The 26,092-nt window shown below is 36.4% G+C and overlaps 1 protein-coding gene across 2 annotated transcripts; it reads left to right on the forward strand.

Annotated features, from left to right (window-relative positions):
- The first annotated feature begins 460 nt into the window (after positions 1-460).
- On the forward strand, positions 461-26,064 carry ENO4 (enolase member 4). 2 transcript variants are annotated; one of them, XM_051217693.1, is made up of 14 exons: positions 461-647; positions 696-814; positions 849-1,127; positions 1,160-1,288; positions 1,325-1,497; positions 3,365-3,487; positions 6,197-6,368; positions 8,924-9,103; positions 10,559-10,621; positions 10,671-10,829; positions 13,781-13,906; positions 17,177-17,648; positions 19,490-19,557; positions 22,626-26,064. In XM_051217693.1, the coding sequence occupies exons 3-14, from the start codon at positions 1,011-1,013 to the stop codon at positions 22,800-22,802; spliced, it is 1,959 nt and encodes a 652-aa protein (XP_051065126.1). In that variant the 5' UTR covers positions 461-647; positions 696-814; positions 849-1,010; the 3' UTR covers positions 22,803-26,064. The 2 variants fall into 2 exon arrangements, with proteins under 2 accessions (XP_051065126.1, XP_051065127.1); XM_051217694.1 differs by lacking the exons at positions 461-647; positions 696-814; positions 849-1,127; ... (8 more) ...; positions 17,177-17,648; positions 22,626-26,064 and adding an exon at positions 19,662-21,393 and having other exon boundaries at positions 17,744-19,587.
- Positions 26,065-26,092: the final 28 nt, after the last annotated feature.

The raw sequence follows: 26,092 nt of genomic DNA on the forward strand, positions 1-26,092 counted from the left end.
ACAAGTGAATTTGTCTAAACAGGCCATCGTCGAGGATCCGTCGACCAATGATGTTTCTCATCCGTAACAACATATCCGCTGCTGGGTCATGTTTTAGTTAGGTGTTATTGAGGAGTCGGTCTAAACTTTATCGATCGGCTAGATATCCGCATTTAAGAATCGACCTTTATAGAGCTTCATAAAGTTCCAAAACACCGCTGGTAAACATATTAGGTGCGACGTACCAGTAGAATTCGCGCGGCAGTGTCTTCACCACTGCGAAGAGTTGTTCACGCGGGCCGGTCATGCCGTGCTCGTGCTCCACAGTTTGCAAACAGGTAAACCTGATCATGCTATAAGTATTTGGAGTTTGACAACACCTTAATTAGTAACACCTTTTACAGATGGATTGTGCTAGCCCAGCGAAATCAGAAGTCAGAAGTGAAGAGGTTCAACCCACTCATGATCTGGCGCTAATTAAAACAAATGTGGCCAGCATTAAATAACGAAAACTCACAGAGCTATTGATTTTGGGGATTTATTTACCGACAAATACTGTTATCGTTATCACACATCAGTAACTACTTACTGACTCGCTTATTATCATCCCTATTTCTCGTTCTGTTCTCACGCTTTGTTCTTCTCACACTGTATGTATCGACAGCTAAGTAAGCTTTACTCATTGGTTGATTTAGTGAAACAAAATCTTCTCTTAGCCCCCGAGTTGTCCTAGTACCTTTATAATTGCAAACAACCGACTGCTTAGAAAGCAATTTGATGACTACGTGTATCAGGATGCTTTTCGGATGTTGGTTATTAATGATTCTTCTCACAGGTAAGTTGACAAAAATTCAACAAGTACGTGAAAGCAAGACTCACAAAATAGTACAAAACGTACAAAATAAGGTTGCTCGTCTAAACAATTGAAAACTCTGTTATTTGCACATCAGAAGACGCTTGTTTGAACTTGTTTATTATGTCTGAAACCGATCATCACCAACTGGCAAGGTAACAGCGCTGTTTTAGGAACCATGGATATAAAGACAAGGGCAATTGAGTATTTTTCTAACAACAATATTTTGAAAGAACTTGAGAATGCTCTACAACTTATGTTCCAGGAAAATACATCAGATCATTCCGGCTATTTAGTAACCACAGTTGACTGACTAACATTTTACAGAGCAAATATTTCGAAAAGATTTCCCTTACTCCGAAAGTTGTCAGCATCAAAGTGGACAGAAACTATTCATATATTGGCACCTTTTCCAGTTCTTTGAGTGTACTTACACTGTGGCGAACAAATATTGAGGTTTTTCCATTATTTTAGTAGTTTAATTTACTGAAGGTTACCACAGGGCTAAACTATGTTTATGGATGCAATTATTGTCTGCCTTATGGAAACATCTTAAATGAATCAACACCCTCTGAATTCTCAGTTTGTATAGAGGCAGTTGTGGATTTACTGGATAATTGCCTATGGTCACCAGCGGAGATGTTTGAAATTGATAAATATATCAGGTAATAACTCTTTTTTGTAGATTACTTTCCATTTCTTCGAGTGACTTTACGTGTTATACATACTTTCTTATCCTGAGGATACAGCAAGTATTCTCGTAGCTACAAATCGTCAAGGGAACAGTTGAATTTGAATGTTTGTAGCAATTGCTACAAATCTCTGTGAACACGAGCATAAATGATTTGTCATAACCTTTGGACAACTGGATTATTCTAGTCTTTCCTCTTTTCTAACACCTAATATTTTAGCCTTTTTAATTGCTTAAGTGTAACCACAAGCACACTTTATATATATGTGTATGCTAGTACATAGGTATCTGTATACTCGCTTGTATCTTTCGTGCTTGTAAATGTTGTCACGTTTTGTTTGAGAACGACTGGTGCATTGACCGATTCCCATCCATCATCTCAAAGTCCGCACGGTCACGTTAGACACTGAAATAAATCCGTCCAACTTAATTAGAATTTGGCTTTTTATTACCGCTGTGGTCAAGTGCGTTTACCCTATGCAGAATATACGAAATCAAACGAATAATTTATGTTCATAGCCAGTTCATTCGCTTGTTATAAAGTAACACACAAGCACTAAATGTTTACCATTTTAGCACCTGGTTTCCTATTTAGCATAATCATTTCTGCACTTGATAATATCATTATTTTTGGACATCCAATCATGTCAGACAGTATTTCTTGCCGTACTTTTGGAACGGAGGTAAATATAGTTATATCATACGTCTGTGATGTCACTCCTGATTACAAAATCAGCATTTAGCTAAAGCCCGATTCTAATTCAAAGGGAACTCATCTCAAACAATGTCTAATAATTGTTAAAACCAACTATTCATTCCATTTACGGTACCTTACTACGACTGCAGATAATAGAAAGTGTTGGACAGATGCGTTTAATTCATATTCAACACAATATATTGCCTTAGACCATCATCTTTAATGTAAACCGTAAGTACAACAGCAAGGAACAAGAACCCCTAGTGTTTATACTTTTATACTCTTAAAATGTATTACAAATATTACCAGGACAACGTCTGTTTTTTAGGCTGTCAGCATCAAATGTTAACTAGCGTGTCTATTGGATAGATAAGTAAGGAACATCTTTGTCTGTCGACTTTTTATAAAATGTCTATACTGGGAAATAGTTTTCAATTCCTCAAAAATCAGTTCAGACAATGTTAAATCTAAACCATATAAATATAAGTATTCCTCTTAAAATCGTCTTCAGATTATCTTAACTACATGAAAAAATCACTATAGAATGAGAACAAAACCATAGTGGATATGAGTAAATGTGTATTGATATGTGAAAATGAAACCTGATAAAGTTTTACTTCGAAAACATTGCGTTTGCATATGTATTTTATCACAAATAAATACTGGTTGAATATGTGACAGTAAAACAATAGACGTTTTTAAAAAAAGCTCTATGTTGATGATGTCTGTCTGTCTGTCTTTTATATAAAATGTTATATATACTGCTATTCATTATTCTGACAACAATGTATCGATCTTTTTGTGATTTGATTTTGATACTAGAGAATGATTTCAGGTTTTTGAAGACACTTAGTATCATTACACTCAGCCATTGGACTTTGGTTATCATAAGAAATATGTTAGACGACTGAAGATTAAAATATTTTGATGGCGTATAAATGACATTGTCTTGGAGAAGGAGATTTGTCATTTGCCTTCTACCAAACTATCATTTCATTATTTGTGTGCCAGAAATGACTTAGAATTTAACCAAATGTATATCACACAAAATTGAATTTATTTATTTCTTTTATTTGCATGACTGTTGTACTAAGACGTTTTAATATAATCTTCTACTAATGGTTTCATAAACTTTACAATTTAGAAACTTCTACAATGAATACAGAAAGCAATTGAATAAAATGCAAACGGATGAAAGCGAGAAAGAAATAGAAGTTATTGGTCCAAAAGAAATCCCGTTAAAGTCTACATCAGAACAAAATGCAAAGTAGTTTTGAAAATGGCTGTATTCTCTTCTTTGTTGTTGATGAAATGTTATGTGAATATGAACCTTGGTAAATGAATGAACAAAGTATTAAACCTTATAAACAAAGACGGATAGTGGCTAGCAGTGAAATTCAGGACGCACTTTTCGTCCCATTTGAGACTTTTCAGCTGGATGTACCTGCATCTCACAGTTGATGTTGACTCTGAGACCCGAACTCAGTACTGTTCGCTTCAAACGCCACCACGTTATCCACTTAACTTCTGAGTCCTGATAGCCACTATCCATCTTTGCTTAAAATACTTATGAATTAAGGCAATACCGAGACAATACGCACAATATACACATATGCCGATCAGAAACTGATCGACTGCAGCCCTAAACAACAATGATAAAATTCAAGTAAACAATACCAAGTCAATTTAAAGTATAAAAACTTTCATACATCTTATCTAAATGTGCTAAAATTACTTCACGGACAAAATTCTATGATATAATTCCTAGAGAAGTTTTGTAATGATAAATGAAACCAGATTAGAAATATTGAAGATCAGTTAAAGCATTAGGATACCAGCTAAAATTTACTGTTATGGATATACACCCTCTATCTTCCCTTAAACTATGAGATTGAAATCGCTTCATATCTTACTTTCTACCAACTAATTCGTTCTTCCCGTACTATCTCCTTATATGCAATCTTTCTCTTATATATTACCACCATTGAATCAACTAATTGTATGAATTCGATGTTCATCTTGCTGTGCTAATGCAGTATGGCAACTGGGACCGATGCACATATGTATGCCTGATCCTTCGTTGTAGCTGACGGACTGACTGATATAAAACACTCTGAAACAATTCATTTTATCTAACGGCAGAAAATACTTTTACTCAAAGAATTATACATGTGAATGCAAATAGGAAGTAGAAATCAGATAATGTGTATTCCACAAGTTTTCATTTTATATGATAAACAACTACAATATTTTGGTTTCATGGTGATCACATTCATTTTGGTTAGTAACTGGAAAATTATTTAAACCTTTGTAGAATTAAACTTCATAAAATCAAACATCAGTATGTCGATTGCTTCATGTTTTGTAAGATTCCACAGTTAGATATCCATACATCATTTCATTATTAAAATATTTTGTGGGGTAAAATGATATGTAATATTTGGGTGGCCCCCTATCGCCCTGGTACGGCTGAGGGTGGAGAGAGTCTGCTCTCCTTCTCCAATTGCTCTCACATGGCCCCATGTATATACAACCACTGCTAGGGATGTCCTACCCACTGCTTTCTCGTGGCATCACTGTTATTTACGAAATTGAGAGGATGAAAAGCGAATATCCGGCGCTTTAACCTGGTTGGTAGATATGGAGAATCCAACTAGGGGAGTTAGAAAACCCTAATTCCAAACCAATGATGTACATGAACTCCAGTATCCTGTGGGAACAAATGGCGTATGAACCAATTACTGGTCACCGGCTACCATGTGACCGCATCTTTTGACGTTGCTCCACTGCATCGTGGATCAGACCTTTATGTCGAAGGCTCCAGGTGTGGCCCCTTAAGAAAACCATCTGCTTCGGTTTGTGCACCTGGGCAGTATCACAGTCCTCACACACGTCAAATGAGATTTGTGTGGCTCATATGTATCTGGTGCCCCCTTGTACCAGTATTAATGTGTTCAAAAAAATAAATAAAATTAACCAACTTATAATTACTATAAATGCTACTTAATTACTATAATGAGTAGTATAATACAAAATTGGAAAAAAATCGAGGACAATTTACGGACGATCTTTAGAGGAATCTTAAGTGACCTTGAGAAATATTAGCCAGTCAGAAGACAGTTAAAATATATTATAGGAAACCAAAGGAATAAAGTGGATACACTTCTCGTAAATGGTTCAAAAACTTGTCAAGGTTTGAGGGAGGTTTTGAGGTTCTAAAATCATAATACATACGGTAGAGGAAACCATCCATATGGCTCAATAATAGTCCGCCTCTGAAGCTATGATAAGGTCGTAAAAACTCTTTCAGCCTCGATTACATCGCTTCAGTATTGTTTGTGTGCACTCCATGTGTCGGGACCATGAAGTGCCGCTTGTGGATAACGACATGATGCACATAATCGAGTCTATGTAGGTGTCTGTGCGCTCTCTAATCAATCGTATATAATGCAGTGAGAGACTGCAGCCAGTGTTACTGGTGCTTTTGTTATCCAGTTCACAACAGTTGTCACAATTTGCCTTAGTCTTAATCTGAATCGAGCGAAAAAGTTCCTATTCTAGTAGGCTTCTTCCTCCAACACATATTCCATCGAAAGACAACATCATCACGATAGTCTGCAGAATGTCCACAAGTCATTCGATTATCACAATTACAAATAGAGGAATTTCTTAGTAGTCCCATTTGGTTGTAGTCGCTCAATTATCTCTTTTGCTCTACAATCCTCTGTGTACCGATCGTACGTGAGCATCGGGTACTGAAATTGCGGCTGCGACTTTGAAACCCCTCAAACGTTTTTGATTGGCTCATCCATAATATTATAGTCTTACCAAAATTTGTTTACATAGTGATTAAACAAGTTTTTTAAAACGATTACAATAATCTAACTAAATCTTGTTTTCAAACTATACAAACATGTTTTACAGATTATCAAGTAAGGTTTGTTTTTTCTTCTTTAAATGGTTTATTTTGATGTAGAAAAAAATCTACTAAAGATATAATTACACTTCTTCCAAATCAAATAATCTCAATTGCACCATTCATTGCAACAGATCTAACTTGGTTATCAATTAGTTTACATTTAACAGCAATGAAGTGTTCTAGACCGAAGATCAATTTTCAATGGTATATGAAATCACTTTATGATGAGGTAAATAGAAAATTTTGAAATAGTTAAGTTCATGAATCAATTGAAGTTAGAACATCATGGAAAACATGAAGGCACTAGATGGTCGTTTCGTCCTGTTATGGTATTTCTCACGAGTGTATATCCACGATCTCGCCTCGTAGGATTCAAACGCAGGACCTACCGGTCTTGTGCAAGAACGCCTAACCTCTAAAACACTGGGTTGATTGAAGTTAGACAGTAACACTGTTGGATCCCGGCTCAGTGGTCTTGAAGTTAGGTATTCACATGCGATACCGAGGGTCCTGAGTTCGAGTCCCTTTTGTGTGGAGTCATGGGTGTTGAGGATTCTCGTTACAAGACACAACGGCTATTTGGTGCTTCCGTGTTTTCCATAGTGGTCTTGCTTCAGTTTACCCATGAGCTCAACTATTAAATTACTATTATTTTTTATAACAATTTGATTTAATCGTTTGTTGATAAAGTTTGATCAGTCTTTGATGACATACATGTATCCTGTACTGCTTATCCTGATATAGCCGATTGTCTGACAAGTTTTTAGAATAGGTTTTTCAAACATATCGTTTGAAAAAACTTCACAACTGTTTGAACTCAGTAGCTGAATGGATAATAACGTGTTGATGTTTCATGCGAAAGGTGTTGGGATTGAGTTCCATTGTGAACATGATTATTGAGATCCGTAGGTTTCCAACCTGAGTCTATTGGACTTCATAACAACATAAGTGTCAGGATAAGTGATTCTTGAAGCCTTTTTGTCAGTTGACTTGCAGACGGCCTCTTTATTCCATTCTTTATCGAATCAGCAAGCAAAGATGACATAATTGAATATGAAAACTTACTATTAAAAACTCAACTTATGAAATTACAATGTGTGATTTTGATACTAACTAAAATATCAAAATAATCGAGCTCTATTTTGAATGTAGCACAAAATGATAAGCGAAGAGTTAGTCAATAAAAAAAATAGTCCTAGATATTGCTTCGGTCTGTTAGAAAAAGACATTTCCATTCAACTAATTGTGAGGATAGCCCATGAGTGAGCCGAAGATATTTCATCCAATTACCTTCTAGAAGAATATTCCGGAATCCTTACGTGTAGCTTACCTATTGGATAAATGCTAAAAAACCCTGTATGCGGATTGAAGGACTATAATGATGATTTCGTTTTTAATAAAAAAACTATAAATACCTGACTGTATGTACCATATTTGACATTGTTTTGGAATGGCATTCCTTTTACTAGTCTTCTATGTTCTCATTTGTGACTTGTAGGGTCCTAGCGTTCGAGTGCTCTTGTTGTACGCGGTACAATAAAAAGCTAAGTTCTAGATATAACCGATTGGTGTAAGACCACCATTGAAAACCTGGAAGTACTGGACGGACGTTTCGTCCTATTGTGGGACTCCTCAGCAGTGAGCATCCACGATCCCGTATCGCGAGATTCGAACCGAGGGCCTTCAGTCTCGCGCGTGAACTCCTAACCTCTGGACCACTGAGCCGGCATCCAATGATGTTAATGTCTAAACTCAACCAATCCACGAAATTGCGCGACCACCCTCCCTTGTACTAAGGTAGACACCTGTTTCTACCCGACACGGATTAGCTCCACTGGTCACTATAGTACAAACCATTTATTATGAATTGGTCATTTGTTTTCTCTAACAGAAAATATTCACCTGTAGACAAGATACACATCTTGGACTTCACTACTATCCACGATTCAAATGAATTAAACCTTTTACCCAAGTTTTTGTTAAGACATTTCTCTTAGGATATACATATGACAATAGAGACAGTTTGGAATTTCAATGACTAGAAATTACAAACCCATATTAATTCAGATAGACTCATATAAATTATCGTGGTTCCATGTAGTGAACAAGAACACAAATGGGGACAATCGAATGTATTTGAATATAAAATTATAGAACATCTTAGTCAAATTTGAGAATCATACAGTAAATACTTCATTTATAACATGTCAATCAATCGTCTCAGACTTCATCGTCTCTGCATTGCCATACCGATTGCTTTCTGTTCCCATTCTTTCCTACTCGATCTTGTTCAGCTTCTGCTGCCAGACACTTTATTCATGACTAGTGTTATATACTACTTATGTCGATATAAGTAGAACAAACCACACTCGTTCCCCCCCTTTAAAGCAGTGCTTCTTGCGGTGGTTTTGCTCACCGTGTCATTTTCTTCTTTTCTATAGTCTGTGTCACACTTTCCATCAAACGTCGAGTCTGTGGCGCTCTGACCTTTAAAGCTCCGTCGACCCACCAGGCCACCTAAACCTAATGTCCGCCTGGCACCCAGGACGTTCAATACCTGCGCTCCAGCGACCTGTTGAGACATAATCCTGTTCCCAGAGTATGTGGGCGCTACTACATGGTAAAGTAGTCTTAATATCATAGGACTGACTCAAAATATTGTCGGAAATGTTTAATATTGAGAAGTTTCAGCATTTTTTAAAATCTAACTATGATATCACTTAATAATAAATATAATATTGACTTGACTTCATTTCTTGTATCCTTCAATATATATGTATCAAGGTGATTAAATCAACAATGCCCGATAACAAGCCCAATTCACCAATTCCTGTTAACCAAGTGACATGTCCAATAATTACAATATTGAATTGTCCTGGACGTATTGGTTCAATACAATCAGGAAAATGTAAATTTTTACAAGAAATTCTTCTTATTCCTAAACCATATTTAACACCAAAAGAAGTATGTTTCAAATCATGTCAATAATTTCATGAATGTAATGTCAACAAAGACGGTGGATTTTCGTTTGTGACTAACCAATCTTCTCCTTTTTCCTATTCGGTTATCATTGTTAAAAGAATTACTTTTATTAGGCAATGCCAATGTTCAGTTCCCGTTTGATGACGAATATTTTCGACAAGTTGATGGTGTTACTATGGATAGCCCTTTTAGGCCTCTCTTAGCTAATATATTTATGTCATATGTGGAAAATAGGACGATTGAGCTCAACTTTGTATAGAAGATGCATGGATGATATACTAATTATGTGTGATAAAGATTTTTAGGTTTCTCAGTTATTAGATAAACTCAATGGGGTTCAAAATGATATTGTGATGACTTATGAAGCAGAAAATAATGGCGAATTTCCCTTTTTAGACATACTTTTGAGTCGAAGGGAGGATGGTACTATAAGACGGTCAGTATATAGGAAACCAACTTGAATGAGGCAATACTTAACTTCCAATAGTTTCTGTTCATTGCAATACAAGCGAAGCTTGATTAAGTGTTTCTTTAATAGGACTCAAAGAATTTGCACTCCTGACACAGTTGAAAAAGATGAAAAGTTGCTAACTGACACATTAATATCAAATGGTTATCCATTAAAGTTTGTATATAGGTGCAAAAGTCACTCAACGCCAAGACCTCTTGTTTATTCGGTTCCAAAGAAAAGTTTATATCCATCTACCATATAGAAGTGAATCCAATAGTATAGTTTTAAGACAGAGATTGAAAGCAGCCATCAAGAAAATCTCTTATGCTGCTCAATTGGTTATGATTGGAAAGTCTAAGCCTATGACATAGACAATACACTGTAGTGGTGAATAAATCCCCAAAATCAATATCTCTATAAGTCTTCGATATTGGATGCTGACCACATTAGTTTCAATAGACTCACCTAGCTGAAGACACTCGGTCATGCATCCACACTAGAACACGAGTGGGAACGTCGTGCTCAACATCCCGTACAATCGCTAACCAGCCTAGATAAGTCAATCTTCGATATATTGATAACCTATCAAATATATCTTCCAACCTCCTCACTTCTGTCTTTTGATTTCATTTGGTGGATACGATTCATATTAGGTGTTACCGGTTAAAGTGTTGTCAAACTCCAAATACCTATGGCATCTTCAACACTAACCATGTTCATCGATAGCGAAACATATATATATATATATATATATATATATATATATATATATATATATATATATATATATATATATATATATATATATATGAAACGGGGCACAAAATTGTCTTGAATACACCTTCTAAAACGTTGTCAAGGTCAAATTCTCAAGTTTATTAAAACCTTGACTACTCGCGAATTTGAGCTCCCTCCCTGTGTCATGACCTTGAATGTAAATAATTTAAACAAAAAACCTATGTAATTTTCTTTTTTTATTGATCTAGTTATTAGATAATCTGTTCATTATTAAAACAAAATTATCACAAACCTTAATGAATAAACCAAATGTAAGTTGACAAATAATAAAATTGGTTTGTTTTACTAATAAGTTAATAGTTAATACCACAATTGATATGTGATAATGGAGCATCAAGTGTTAATATTGATAAACCAGAACAAGCATTTGATTTATTAATAGAATTTCTAGAACAAATTCAATTGAATAATCATTTCTATTTTGGTTTATTCATATCACCAAAAGGAATATTTGATACGGTTAGTTAAATATATATTTATATTACTTATAAGTAATAAACTTTATGCAAATCTGTATTTATCAGAAAGGGTTTTTCTTGTGGAGATTGTAGTAATTTGGATAGTTGATATCATTAGTCAATTAATGTTAGACAACCATGGAAAACCTAGGAGCACTGGGCGATCGTTTCGTCTTAGTATGGGACTTCCCAGCAGTGCGCATCCACGATCCTGCCTCACGAGAATCGGATCCAGAATCTATCAGTCTCGTGCACGAACACTTACGATCTGGACCACTGAGCCGGCAATTAACGGTGTTAATGTCTATCTTAAAACAATCCACGAAGTTGAGCGATACATCCACCATTGTTTTCAGTGATTTACTATCTCACAACAGACCCGGTTGAACTCCACTGGTCACTGCTTCTCACTAGAACTCCATGAAATACCTCTTGAAGCCAATCACTAGTGAGCATATAATGATTATTATCAGAAGGGGGTTTTGTGTATATTATAGTAATTCTAATAGTTGAGTTCAGTTGAAGCTAGACAACCATGAAAAACCTAGAAGCGTTGAACGGCCGTTTCATCCTAATGTGGAACTCCTCAGAAGTGCGCACACACAATCCCGCCTTGCGACCTATCGGTCTCGCGCTCGAGCGTTTAATTTCTAGAATGCTGAGCAGGTGGTGCAATGTTTGGTCAAAGTTATTGGTTTATTATCATTATTTCTTTCAACTTGGACAACTCTATCTATTATGGTTTTTTAATTTAAGAAAATCTACCACGGAGTTCACCACCCATTTTTCAAAGTAGTGCTGTTTGAATTACAGTCATGATTCTCTAATCCTCTAGTGTTGATCGAATTCCATTGGTCGAGTTGAAGTATTGTCACTAGCTTAAGTAACTCGATATTTATTACACTATCCACAGATTTTAAGTAGTTAGAGAATAGACTGCTCCTGGGTCTCGTTTTAATTGGTGGAGTATAGAGTAGTTGTTTATACATTTGGCCCTCAACCAACAGGTCACATGTTCTTACACCCCTTTAACTACTTTGGTTAACATTTTGCTAGTTTTCACACAAAAATTGTTGTTCAAAAGTGAACACATAGTCCGGTAGTTAGTAAAAGAGTCAAATCACCAAACTTTTCGGGCTACAAATAACCCCCGTGGTCTCTATCCATTTAAAAACAAGCTGAAGTTTAGATAACAGTATAATTTTAGTTAAAATGGCTAGTAGCATAGCTTTTGGTCCTAAAATACACGAAGCAACCTTATATTACTCAGTTTGAACATAGAAAGCGTACATTTACTTAAGCTTGCAGTTTTATCGTGATGAATGTATACGATAAGTATGTACAGGCCTTTTATGAACTAGTGTAATGTAAGACAATTATGTGATATCCAGTTGTTGAATTCATCATGTACTTATTAATGGAAGGCTTAAAGATGTTTTTCCTGGAGTTCTAGCGAGAAGCGATAAACACTGGAGCCCAATCCGTGTCGGATAGAGACAGTTATCTACCTCATACAATGGATGGATGGTTGCACGAGATCATAGATCGATTGAAGATAGACATTAACACCGTTTGATATCGGATCAGTAATTTAGAATTTAGGTGTTCGCATGCAAGACAAAAGGTCTTTTATACGGGATCAACACACGAAATCCATAGGAATCAACAATAATAACATTTAAAATGAGATCAATCTATACACGAAACAACTAATGATCAAATCTGTTATTCAAAAAAAGTTGAAATTCACTTGGTATTGTTTGCATGTATCTTCCTATTGTTGTTTAGAACTGCAACTGATCAGTCACTGATTGCCATATATGCCTCCTGTGAAGATTGCCTCAATAATGCTATTTATTCACAAGCATTCTAAACAAAGATGGATGATGGTCACCAGTGGAATCCAGGACACGTGTTTCGTCCTATTTGGAACTCGTCAGCTAGATGTACCTGCTGATATATCTGAGCTCGGAATATAACTTTCATACTAGAACTAAATGGTCACCCATTGCTTTTAGGTTTTCCAAACTGACCCAACACTGATCATTTTGTCGTGTCAATGCGACTGAACTCTATACTGATAATATATATATATATATATATATATATATATCAAAAATAATCGATTTATTTTGTGGTAGTGAAACTAAAATATGATTGGTTAATGAATGTGGACAGACAGGCACTTAGCCTACTGACTAATCAATATGTGATTTCCTTTCTTGTCATTGATTTATTACTCTGAATTCACCGAGATTGATCGATTGTATTGAATTAAGTATTATCTATTCTTGCCTTCAAATGCTTTAGTACGGTCGAAGGTGAGGAGAGCCAGCTCTCGCTTTCGAAATACTCTCACATGACCACATGTGTATACAGTCAATGCTAAGGAAGTCCTATTCACTGCCTTCTTGCAGTAAGGGTGTTGTTTGAGAAATTGAGAGGACGAAAAGCGAATGTCCACCGCTTCAACCGTGCCTGTAGATATGTAGGATCCAGTTAGAGGAGTTGGAAAAGCCTCATTCCAAACCAATGGTGTATATAACCTCCACGATTCGGAAGGAACTAATAGCGTATGAACCAATTATTGATCACCGACTACCATATGACTGCATCTCTTGACATTGCTCCACACTACCTTGACAATTACACCTTTAGGCCAAAGGTTCAGGGTTCCCTAAGAAAAAACCATCTGTTTCGGTTTGAACACCCGAGCAGTATCATAGTCGACACCTAAATCAATTGAGTTGTATGGCGCATATATATTCAGTGCCCTTTCGTAACAATATTGATGTGTTCAAATAGATAATGACATTTCTATTCTGGGTCGTTAATCCTGGATTTAAATCAATCTGACTAGTTTTATCATCGCAATATACCAAAGAAAGAAAGAGAGAATACTATTGTGAACCATCTTTTATACCATAATTTATTCTTTATTTTATTGAATAGATAAAAGAACGTTATGAGATTATCACGGGAAATTTGAAAACACCAGAAGAATTGGTTAATTATTATATAGATTTAATTGGTAGATATCCACAAATACGTTTATTAATTGATCCATTTAGAGTAGAAGTAAGTCATGATAAATACAATTTGGAAATAATCTTGATTCTATATATGAACATTAATAAGTGATTAATTAAGAAATACTTAGTATAGTTGTTTTTGTTCTCGTTTAAAACACTTTATCCATCTTGACTATGATTATGAATACATTGGTCTTGAGTGCTGTTAGAGTTATGAGGGCGGTTATCACTTCCCGGTTGGCCACAACGTGGAAGGGTTCTTCTGGAGGTAACTGAAAAAGAAATTGAATTAAACGTGGTCTTAGTGACCTGAGAGCGTGATCACAGTGCCCAAGCGACAAATGCTTAAGGTCGGTCACACACGACGTTTTTGTGAGTAATTTTTGTGTTAGCTCCGTACTTGTTGAGACCTTACCACCGGAGACAGATATTCGTTGGATAAGGTGAGGTGTGCATTTTTAGGGTCGACATTTTCTAACCCCACCCACCCCTCCTTGTGGGAAGGCATCATCGCTATCATGCTGGTTGTCTGAAGGAAGCACCTTACTGTTGCCACACCTCTGTACAGTCAGCAGTACGACTTCGCCTTCGGACCTTAGGTTTGTTGCTTTTAGTCTTACCGCTCTTCAACTGACCTGTCTGGCATGGTAGGACCTTGAGGAACGATTGTTCTAGTCAGTATAGCTCGGTTCCTTCATCACAATAGGCAAGCACAACCAACAAGTCAAGGTAGCAACAACGGCCGAGCCTTATCAATCTATAATACTAGTATGGTATATGCTACTTATAAAGATAGACAACTCAAAGATGTTATGCAAATAGTCCATCTAATTCATTGTTTTCATAGTTTACAAATACAGTATGATTTATGTCGACAGATATAAGTAGTACATATTACTATTTAGAAATGTAATGGCTATTTTAACAGAAAGTTGAGAAAATTAGATTGAAGTGAACGGGAACAGAAACCAGTTGTATTGTAGTGAACAGAACACGGGTGGAGACAACCGAATGTATCTTACACAAAATTACAGAGTTACTTGATAGAATAGAAAAACCAAATAGTAAATCGCTAATTTGCAAAATATCATTCTATCATATCAAACCGAACTGTTGCCGTTGCCAACATCAATTCATTGTCTCACATTTCATTGTTCATGTGGTTTCTTACAAATTCCATTGTGTTCTCGCTCTTCCTTTCTTGATCTTCCCCCATCTTCTGTTGCCAGATATTACGTTCTTTAACTCGCGTTATATACTTCCTAAATCAATATAAGTAGCACGCACCACACTCGTCCTCCCCCACCCTTTAAAGCAGTCGTTCTTGCGGTGGTTCATGCTCGCCGTGCAACATTCTTTGTCGCTGCAATCTGTGCCACACTCTCCATCAAAATGTCGAGTCTGCGGTGCGCTGACCTCCATAGCTCTGTCGACCTTCCGAGGCAACAACAGTATTAACAGTTGAAGGAATGATAATCTTTAGGACAATTGATGAAGGATTTGCAAATGAAGTACTAAATGTATAACTTTCATATTTCGTTATAGAACTTCTTAATTTTAAATCAAATAATGAATTGATTGCCTTCACCCAATGTTCTCATTCACATTACAATCACATTGGTAATTAATGTCCATAATTGTACGCTATTCTTCGTACAGGTATGATTTACTTACAAGTCGATTAAATCTATAAATTAGGGAAATTTATAATAGGATGATGAAGAAATTCGAATGCTTCACTTCTATTTGAAGTTTGTACTGATGATATTCGTTCAGAAGAACAATGAAAGCTACACAATCAAACCATCCAGTTCAGAGAAGAAAACTCCACTTAAAATTTGCACTAAATTCTTACAACATATATCTCAAATTGATATTATATTGAACATTTGTCTCAAATTTCATTGTTCTTGTTTTCTCTTCTTCAATTTTCTTAACCTTTTACTACTAGGCATTTCATATTCAATTGATGACATATACTACTTATATCTGTTGACATCAGTAGTGTATACCACAATTACTGTTTATGAGTATTTATTATTTATATATCTGGTAATGAAACTTGTTTAATAATCAGTAAGCTTGTGCAATACATATAAAGATCCAATCTATAAAACCAGATATATTTCATCGTTAATGAATCAAAAGATGGTGCTGTTTAGCAAGAATTTAATCCGTTGGACGCCGTCTCAGTGGTCTAGTGATTAAGTGCTCGCGCGCGAAGCCAGTAGATCCTGGGTTCGAATCTCACAGGGGGAGAGGTCATGAATGCGCACTGCCGAGGAGTCCCATAATAGGACGAAGCGGCCGTCCAGTGCTTCCAGGTTTTCCATGGTGGTCTAGCTTTAAATGACTCATGATCTGAACCATTGAAATTACTACCATCTCCACAAAACCTATCTGATAAAAATTTAATCAATAATAAGGTTTCATCAATTTGAACCGTGTGAAACATTCAACCCTATTTGTTTCAGTGTAAAAAGCACAATTAACCAACAAATATATCAATAGTTGAGATCATGAATCGATTGAAGCTAGACTATCATGGAAAACCTGGAACAACTAGAAAGCTGTTTCTTCCTATTGTAGGACTCGTCAGCAGTGTGTTGAGAATTCCATATTTTACCAAAAATATATTGTTGAATAAAGCAACAATACTAATAATGATAATAATAATAATCACTAATTAAATATCAAATATTATAGTTGCATCTGATGTCCCACAATAAGACGAAACGGTCATCTGTTGCTTCCAGGTTTTCAATGGTTGTCTAGCTTGAATTGACTAATGATCTCAACCATTGATATTTGTTGGGGAGATCCAGAAAACTACTCGAAAACAAAAAGCCAATAGAAGGCTTTGAAAACACTAAGAAGCATCTTATCCAATCAGCATTCAATAGAAGTTTTACCAGAAACATCTAGAAAGTGAAAAGCCACATATCGAGTTTCTAATTAGATGATTACTTATACTTCACTACTATGTTTAGTAGTATTTCAGAATTTTCTAGAAACCTAAGGCCATCTTAAATATTATGAAAACACTAGATCTTCCGTACATAAACTTACCTTTTGATTAAAGCGTTTCTTCCATATTTCGCACCTTTTCTCTCATGTTCATGTTGCTGTGATGATTTAGCCTGTGGGAGGGGTTACTAGAAAAAACTTAGGAACTGTATCTAACGTTCACTTAGAAGACTTATCAGAGTTAAACAGAAGTGTGTAAGGACAGAGAGAGAGAGAGAGTAAAACAGACTTACATAATACTTAATGTATGGTATTATTTTTGTTACTATGAGCTTCTTTATTTATTTAGGATAAAGAATATTGGGAATTATTAAAAACACGTATTACATCATCAATATTGATTACAACAAGTACAATAATTCAACCAGCTATGAAAGAAATAACACTTAATCGATCTAATTCAATGATTACAAAAAATCTTAAAACAATAACAACATTATCATCATTTGATGAACCATTAAAATTTAGTATTCCAACTGGTTTAACTATTTATGATTTAGTGAATAGTTGCCAAGGCAACAAAGTTCATCATCATAAGGATGATGTAAATCATGTTGACATAGATACTACTACTACTACTACTACTAATAATAATAATAATAATATAAAACAAATACCGAATGGTGCACTACAATCTACATCATTATGTAATACAGTTGATAAACAGGATATGTGTTACTCATCTTGGTTATTCACTATGGATCCATGTTTAGATTGTGTTTTAATAACAGAAATTATTCAAGCAATTCATATATTACATTGTAAGTAATAAGTATATATATATATATATATATATATATATATATATATATATATATATAAGTTGTATATTCATTTGTATTTGTTACTTGAATCTTTTCATTGATGTTTAGGATCGAAATTGATCAGTCTCTTATTGGTAGATTCTGTGGATTCTGTGTGAGGGCTGGGATACTGTCTAGGTGTCCAAACCAAAGCCGGAGGTTTGTTTAGGGAGCCACACATCGAGCTTTTGGCCTAAAGGTCTAATCGACAAGGTAGTGGAGCAATGTCAAGAGATGCAGTCACATGGTAGTGGGTGACAAATGATTGGTTCATGCGTCATTAGTTCCTTCAGGATCATGGAGTCCATGTACACTATTGGTTTGGAATGAGGGTTTTTAAAATCCTCTAGGTGGATCCTCCGTATCCACCAACATTGCTTTAGATCACAGGCAATATAAGCAGGTGTATATATATTGTTCATATAAATTACGAAATATGAAAGAATGAAACTAATGTGAATAGATTTACTAATCGATATCAAGTGCCAGAGATACCAATCAGAATACTAATTCTAATCTTGTCTATTCCTTGTCTACCATTTCTTCTATGGTCTGTTGTCTCAAACCTGACCCATTATACTCTTGACCAGCACCGTCGACCTTGAACAGACTCACTTAAACTCCTATCCCATCACCTTTCTTTATGCCTTTCCTTGAGCTTCGAAAAGTCAGTAACTAGTTTCTATCATTTCTATATTTCAAATAGACAACTATGTACAAACAAGCGAAACATATCTGGGAATATCAACAGTTGAGATCATGAGTCAATTGAAGCTAGACCACTATGGATTCGAACCCAGGACCTATCAGTTTTGTACCAGGCGCTTAACCAACTAGACCACTGAGCCGGCATCCAACGGTGTTAGTGTCTAACTTCAACTTATCCGGGGTTCGAATCCCGCGAGACGGGGTCACAGATGCGCACTGCTGACGAATCCCACCATAGGACGAAACGGCCGTCCAGTGCTTCCAGGCTTTCCATGGTGGTCTATCTTCAATTGACTCATGATCTCAACTGTTGAAATTACTACGATACCCACTAAACCTCTTCTGATACATATCTGTGAATAGTTGATTGACAATTAAATAGTTATAATAAGTAGTATGATAGTAGTGAATCGAATAAACGGAAGCCTATGATTAACACGATATTTATGCTTAGTAATCTAGTTACTTTATAAATATGCAATAAGAGTACATTTAGTAATAGCTTGATAAATGGTTCGAATAGTTCCAGCTTTTACAATATTCGTCCAGTAATAACGCAAAAACAAAAAAAAACACGTTTTGATCGTCAATTAAATCTGGAAAACGAGATCTTACCCTTGGTAATTGTTTGTATCTTCCCATTGAGGTTTAAGACTGTAATTGGGAAGATACAAACCAAACAATTACCGAGTGAATTTAAATTCACCCCATTGCACAAGCAAGTGGCCATCAGGACTCAGTAGCTGAGTAGATAACGCGATGGCGTTTGAAGTGAATGGTACTGGGTTCGAGTCTCAGAGTGAACATCAACTCTCTGAGATGCAGGTACATCCAGCTGACGAGTCCCAAATAGAACGAAACGCGCGTCCTGGATTCCACTGCTAGCCACTATTCATCATTGCTTACAGAGATCTTACTGTTGTTCTGTAATTTAGTAAACGGTAGACTTTGATTACATGTCAGTCATTTGGACATTAATATCAATTTTCCTTTATTTTACATTAATATGTATCTATGTAACTAACTAACTAACTAACTAATTCACGTTATTGTTATTTTAACGAATGAAAACTATCAACTATCATTAAAAGTACAAAATCGGCAAGTGATATTCAGTTTGGATAATCTACAAGTGATTGAAGATTGGCCAATGGATATGGTGAGTAGTCAGTATTTTCTTGTTTAAAAATGTTAGTTTAATGCAACACACAAGTATCTTATTAAGACTGTGAACCAATTTAAGTTAGATAACCATTGGATGCTTGTTAGCACTGGACAGCTGTTTTTATTTTCTAGACTAGAGCTCCCCATCAATGCATATTCATGATCTTTGAGTCAAGAATCGAATTCGGGACCTCAGTTCTCGTCATCAAACTTTTAACACTGAGTTTATTGATCCGAGATCCAATGGTGTACAGTGAGTTTGGGATATTGGATGACCAGTTTATAATTATCTTCAATGGGTAACTTCCACCCACATTACACGATTGAAATCTAGTAGTAACGAGTCAGTGGTCGGTAAGTTAGTCGTTTACGCATGAGACCAAAAGTCTTACGTTCGATCTTTCGATGGCTAGGATTTGTGTGCACAATTGAGTCATCTCATACTATGATAAAACACTGCCAATTAGTGCTTACAAGTCTCGAATGGTTTTCTAACTTCGATCAGTTCTTAATCTTAATAAAACTAAACAGTCTTTATAACGTCGTTTTGACATTTTCAAAAAAATAAATGGAAGTGTAGTAACAAGACTAGGAGTTTGCGTTTTCGAATCAGAAATGGTAGGAAAGTTCAAAGGAATTCTAATGAAAGCTGTTCATTATTCATCTGATTATAGTCAGCATAGAGTCTGGTTGAAAAGTGAATTAATTCAAATCTTCACACCGAATCAAAACAATGAGATATAATTAACGAGATTAATAGTGAGGAAGTAGATATAGTTGTGAAGACGCGGATCGGTAAAGAAAGAGCAGCATATTTACTAACGAAGAACATCTGGAACTCAAAACAACTCTCAACCAACAACAAGGTCAGAATTTTCAATATAAACGTGAATACAGTTCTACTGTATGGAGCGGAAACCTGCAGAACTACCGAAGCCATCATCCAGAACATACAAGCGTTTATTAACTGCTGTCTATGCAAAATTCCTAGGTTCCGTTGGCCAGACACTATCAGCAACAACCTACTATGGGAGAGAAAAAACCAAATTCCAGTGGAGGAAGAAATCAGGAAGAAGCGCTAGAAGTGCATAGGACACTCGTTGAAGAAAGCACCCAACTGCATCACAAGGCAAGCGCTCACATGGAATCCTCAAGGCCAATGAAAAAGAGGAAGACCAAACAACACATTACACCGAGAAATGAAGACAGACATGAGATGAATGAAAAAAATAGGATAGGACTAGAAAGGAAGGCCGAGGACAGAGAACAAAAATCCATCAAAAATAGGTTGGAGAATACTGGTCGGTGGCCTATGTTCCGTTGGGAGTAACAGGCGTAAGTAAGTAAGATATAGTTGTAGTAGCAGTGATAGTGAGAAAGACTAAACGTCGATAATATGATTCAAAAAGTAAGAAAAGTGTATGAAAGTGGTGGAAATTTAAATCTATAGGAAGGTTTAAGAATGAATGTATCTACACCACCATGATCGGTTCTAAGCCACGTCATACATTATCTTTAGACACTCATCAAGGTTCACACACAGAGTTCGATCTTGGAGTTCGCATGTACTAGGAATATTTTACCTTCACTTAGCATTCCATCACAAAATTCGCATTTCACGTACCTAAATTAATGGTTGCTCTGGCTGTCAGAAAGAGCACCAGCCTCGTAACTTCCGAAGGAGCTCAAATTTCACCATGAGGCTTCATAACTCTTCTAAATGAAAACCTTCTAACTCCCAGGTCAGAGTTTAAATAGTTTGAATTATTTTTTTTTTGTGGCTAGCGTTTTTTTAGCGAGTTGGTTCTCTACAGGATGGGTTCGCTAACCCCGTGTTCAACCCTCCTTCTTTATCCACGTTTGAGACAGACATTAGCCTCAGAGGGGTTCCGGGTGGTAACCTGATGGGTTCATTACTAGACAAGGAACTAAGAACAGTTCATATAAATGAGATTTCTAACTACTATTTTTAAACAATCTCTATTAGAAAGGAATGTGTATTATTTAAAGTTTACTTGGAATAACGATTAGTGAATTGTAAATAACGTAGAATTTGCCAAATTTGTACAGTGTTCCATATCATCAAGTCATATCAAAGTGGTTAGATGCCAAAATTGTGGAATCAGTAACTGTGTATTAATTATAGTATAGAAAAAAATAACACCATAAAGAGTGTTATCAGAAGGGGTTTGTGGAGATTTTAGAAATTTCACAGATGAAAATCATGAGTCGATTGAAGCTAGATCACCATGGAAAACCTGAGAGCACTGGACGACCGTGCACGACTGTGCACTGCTCAGGAGTCCCGTGCTAGTACGAAACGGCCGTCCAGTGCTTCCAGGTTTTCTATGGTGGTCTAGCTTCAATTGACTCATGATTTCAATCTGTGAAACCATAAAGCATAGGCAGAATAAAAATATTTTGCTGCACAAACTAATGTAAGGCCAAATAGAAAGTGAATGTAATCACGCTGTTGAAACTGTTTCTCAGTTTTGTCACTAAACATTTCTAGTCATTAGTTATAGTAACAGTATAGGACTCATACTACGTAATCTATATTTATCAATGCAGGTCAATCAATCTAATAATCAATGATGGATGGATGGTGGCTGCCATTCGAATCTAAGAAGCATGTTACATCCTATTTGGAACTCATCAGCTAGATGTACTTGAATTAATGATCACTGCGAGACTCGAACCCAGAACCGTTCACATGATACATCCTATTTGGGATTCATCAACTGGATGTACCTGCATCTCATAGTTAATGTTCACTCAGGGACTCGAACCTAGCACTGTTCTGGGATTCATCAACTTGATGTACTTGCATCTCATAGTTGATGTTCACTCATGGACTCGAACCCAGAACCGTTCACTTTAAAACGTCATCTTTACTTGGAGGGTTAGGATCTAAGGCACTATCGAGGCATTGTACATATACCAATAAGAGACTGATTAATTACAGTTTTATGTATAAGTTTTTTTTCTTCTCATTTTATCCTATTCACATGTTTCATTATAAGTTCCCCTTTCTTTTAATTGGTTGGTTGATTTATCATTTAGGCAATTGGTTTAGGTATAGATTTTATCAAAATTACTGGATTGAATAGAATAGATCAAATGAATAAATTGATAACATGGTATCATTACTATCAAGATATAATTGATCATTTAAAGGATTCAATCAATGAATGGAAGTTGTATGATTCTTCACTAATGGAAAATTCTTTCAATGTATGAATGGATTAGTTAAGTCATTCATAATATTAACATATACATATCATAATGACGATTTTTTTTGTTATAAAAGATAATGTATAATGATAATGAATTGTCTTTTCTAAATACTACCATTCAATCAGTTATCATGAACACTGGGTATAACCACCACCAAGTATGTCAGATGCTCGTTAATGCAAATCGAATATTATCGGCCATGTTACAATATGGTCAGTAGTTTAGGTGACTCGATATTGCGTGAACTATGTTGAGATAAGATGGTGGTTGAAGGTAGTCAACCGGAAACCTTGGACCTAGGTTTTATGCTACTTAGTACTTGCCAGTAAGGTGTACCTGTATTCTCCAGGGAACTGGTGGCCATATTGCTACCTTGATGTGGTGGTCGGGCTTGCCTATCGTGATGAAGCAACTGAGCTATACTGACTGGAACAACCGTTCCTCAAGGTCCTACCATGCTAGACAGGTCAGTTGAAGAGCAGTAAGACTAAAAGCAACAAACCTAAGGTCCGAAGGCGAAGTCGTACTGCTGACTGTACAGAGGTGTGGCAGCACCAAGGTGTTTCCTTCAGACAACCAGCATGATAGCGATGATGCCTTCCCACAAGGAGGGGTGGGTGGGGTTAGAAAATGTCGACCCTAAAAATGCACACCTCACCTTATCCCACGGATATCCGTCTCCGATGGTAAGGTCTCAACAAGTACGGAGCTAACACAAAAATTACTCACAAAAACGTCGTGTGTGACCGACCTCAAGCAGTTGTCGCTTGAGCACTGCGGTCACGCTCTCAGGTCACTAAGACCACCTCTAATGCAATTTCTTTTCCAATTACCTCCAAAAAAAACCTTCCACGTTGTGGGCAACCGAGAAATGATAACCTCCTTCAGACCTATAGCAGCACTAAGAAGGACCTGACATTGATCACCACCCAGTGATTAATCAGTTGTGAATACATCACAGTCCTACAGGAGGTCAGTCCCGGCCCGGATAGCTCAGCGATAACATCAATGACTATGAAGCTGTATGACACGAGGTCGAGTCCGTCAGGGTGATTTTTTGTGAGACCTCATTGTATGTGTTTTGATAGATTTGGATAATGTGATATGAGATAATAGGTTTAGAAAGATTTGTATGTTAGTTAATAATGTGAGATGTGGATAGAATTAATTGTGTGGATCGTTAGGCCTTTTTTTAATTAAATGCAGTAAGGTTTAAGAATGGATGAACAGGTTCAGCAGCTCATGTTTCTTTATTATTTGAAAAGCTTATCTAAATTGGACAGTTATAAAAAATAATCATGTACTCCTATCGCCGGTCATATTTGGAGTCTTTTAAGTTCTTAAGGATTAATTGGTGGTATTTTAGTGCAGCTTAGATATACTTTGTCACTAGTTATGGTTTCACGAAAAGACTCTCCATTATGGAATGGATTATGATCTACACATTTTAGTCTGTAGACATAATTCTGTGCCAAAACAAAAAGGATATTATCTTTTATTTGAACCAAAGTATTATGAAGAGTGTTTGTTTTTATAGAGTGCTATAATTCTGTCTGATTTAAACATATGTCGTGGTTCTTATATTATGCCACGTGGGTGTGGTAATGTGGTGTATGCTACTTATGTCGACAGACATAAGTAATACGTAACGCCAGTTGGAAGAGAAAACCCTGGTAGCAGAATGCGCAATGCTAACCGGTGTGAAGGATGGTTAGAGGAAAATTAGGGGCGACCAAACTAAAACGTGGCATCAGCGCTTAAAGTTACTAACTTCTAGTCTGAGCCATGTTGGTAGATGCAGACTACTTGGTTGGGGTCCGCGTAACAATCGTAACTAATGATTGGAGACTCTTGGTGACATGGCTGAGAATCGATCACAATGGCGTCGGCGTATACACTCTTGTCTTTCTTTAGGCCGGGAGATTAAAATCGTATCATATCTTTCTTTCTACGAACTAATTCTTTCTTCCTGTACTATATCTTTATATGCGATCTTTCTTTTATATATTACACCATCGAGTTAACTGCTCCTATGAATCCAGTGTTCATCGTGTTGTGCTAATGAGGTATGGCAACTTGGACTGATGCATATATGTGCCTTGTCTTAAGCTGTACCTGACTGACTGACTGAGGAACATCGAGTTGAAGAGAATAGAAACGTAGATAGAAAAGAATTGTGAACTGGACGAATCATACAGAATGTGAAGGACAAATAATGGGAATTCGCAAATAAAATATTCAATCTACGGTTCTCAAATTTTAAAAAGAGATTCCGTGATTTAGTATCTGAATACAATCGGTTGTCCCAACATTCACAACAGTAGAATCAAAGTACTAAGGCATGATATTGCATTCAGAATTCAAAAGGGCATTTTGTTTTAGCATATTCTTAAAAGTATCTGTCGGGAAGCTATCTTCATCTGACATAATGATCTTTATGACTAGTCTGAACAGATCTGTAACCTAAGATGCTTTTGCATCGAGTACTTGTGCTGTGTTGAAATCAATTTAATGATTTGAATGTGTTGATTTCTTGTAGGCAGTATGGTTTACACTTCCATTTGTCTTTCTTTTCATTAGTCATCAGTCTAAAAATGTTAGTTCACTGAACTGATCTTCAAAAGCGAATACGATATGAACTGAGAAAGTTTTTATTTTAGTAATTTAATGGTTGATTTCGTGATTCAGTTAAAGCTAGACCACCATGGAAAACCTGGAAGCACTGTACAACTGTTTCGCTCCAATATGGAACTCCTCAGCAGTGCGCGTCCACGATCCCGCATCGCGAGATTCGAACTTATCAGTCTCGTGTGCGAACACTTAACCTTTAAACCACTGACCACAAAATGAAGCCACCATCCACCATTATCTTCAGTCAGTTACTATCTCAAACCAGACCCGGTTGGACTTCACTGGTCACGGCATCTCACTAGAACTCCAGGAAACACCTCTTGTGAGACAGTAACTGACTGATCACAATGATAGGCGGTGGCACAATTTCGTGGATCGGTTGAAGTTAGATATTAACATCGTTGGACGCCGGCTCAATGGTTTAGACGTTAAGCGTTCGCGCGCGAGACCGATAGGTCCTGCATTGGAACCTCGAGAGGCAGGACCGTGGGCGCGCACTACTGAGGAATCCCACCATAGGATGAAACGGCTGTCCAGTACTTCCAGGTTTTCCATGGTGATCTAACTTCAATTGACTCATGATCTCAACTGTTGAAATAATAACGTTTTTATTAATTAGAAGAACAAAATGAGATAAAATTCCAATAGATCTAACAATAGGA

The sequence above is a fragment of the Schistosoma haematobium genome, chromosome 5 (genome assembly GCF_000699445.3).
Source record: "Schistosoma haematobium chromosome 5, whole genome shotgun sequence".
NCBI lineage: Eukaryota > Metazoa > Platyhelminthes > Trematoda > Strigeidida > Schistosomatidae > Schistosoma > Schistosoma haematobium.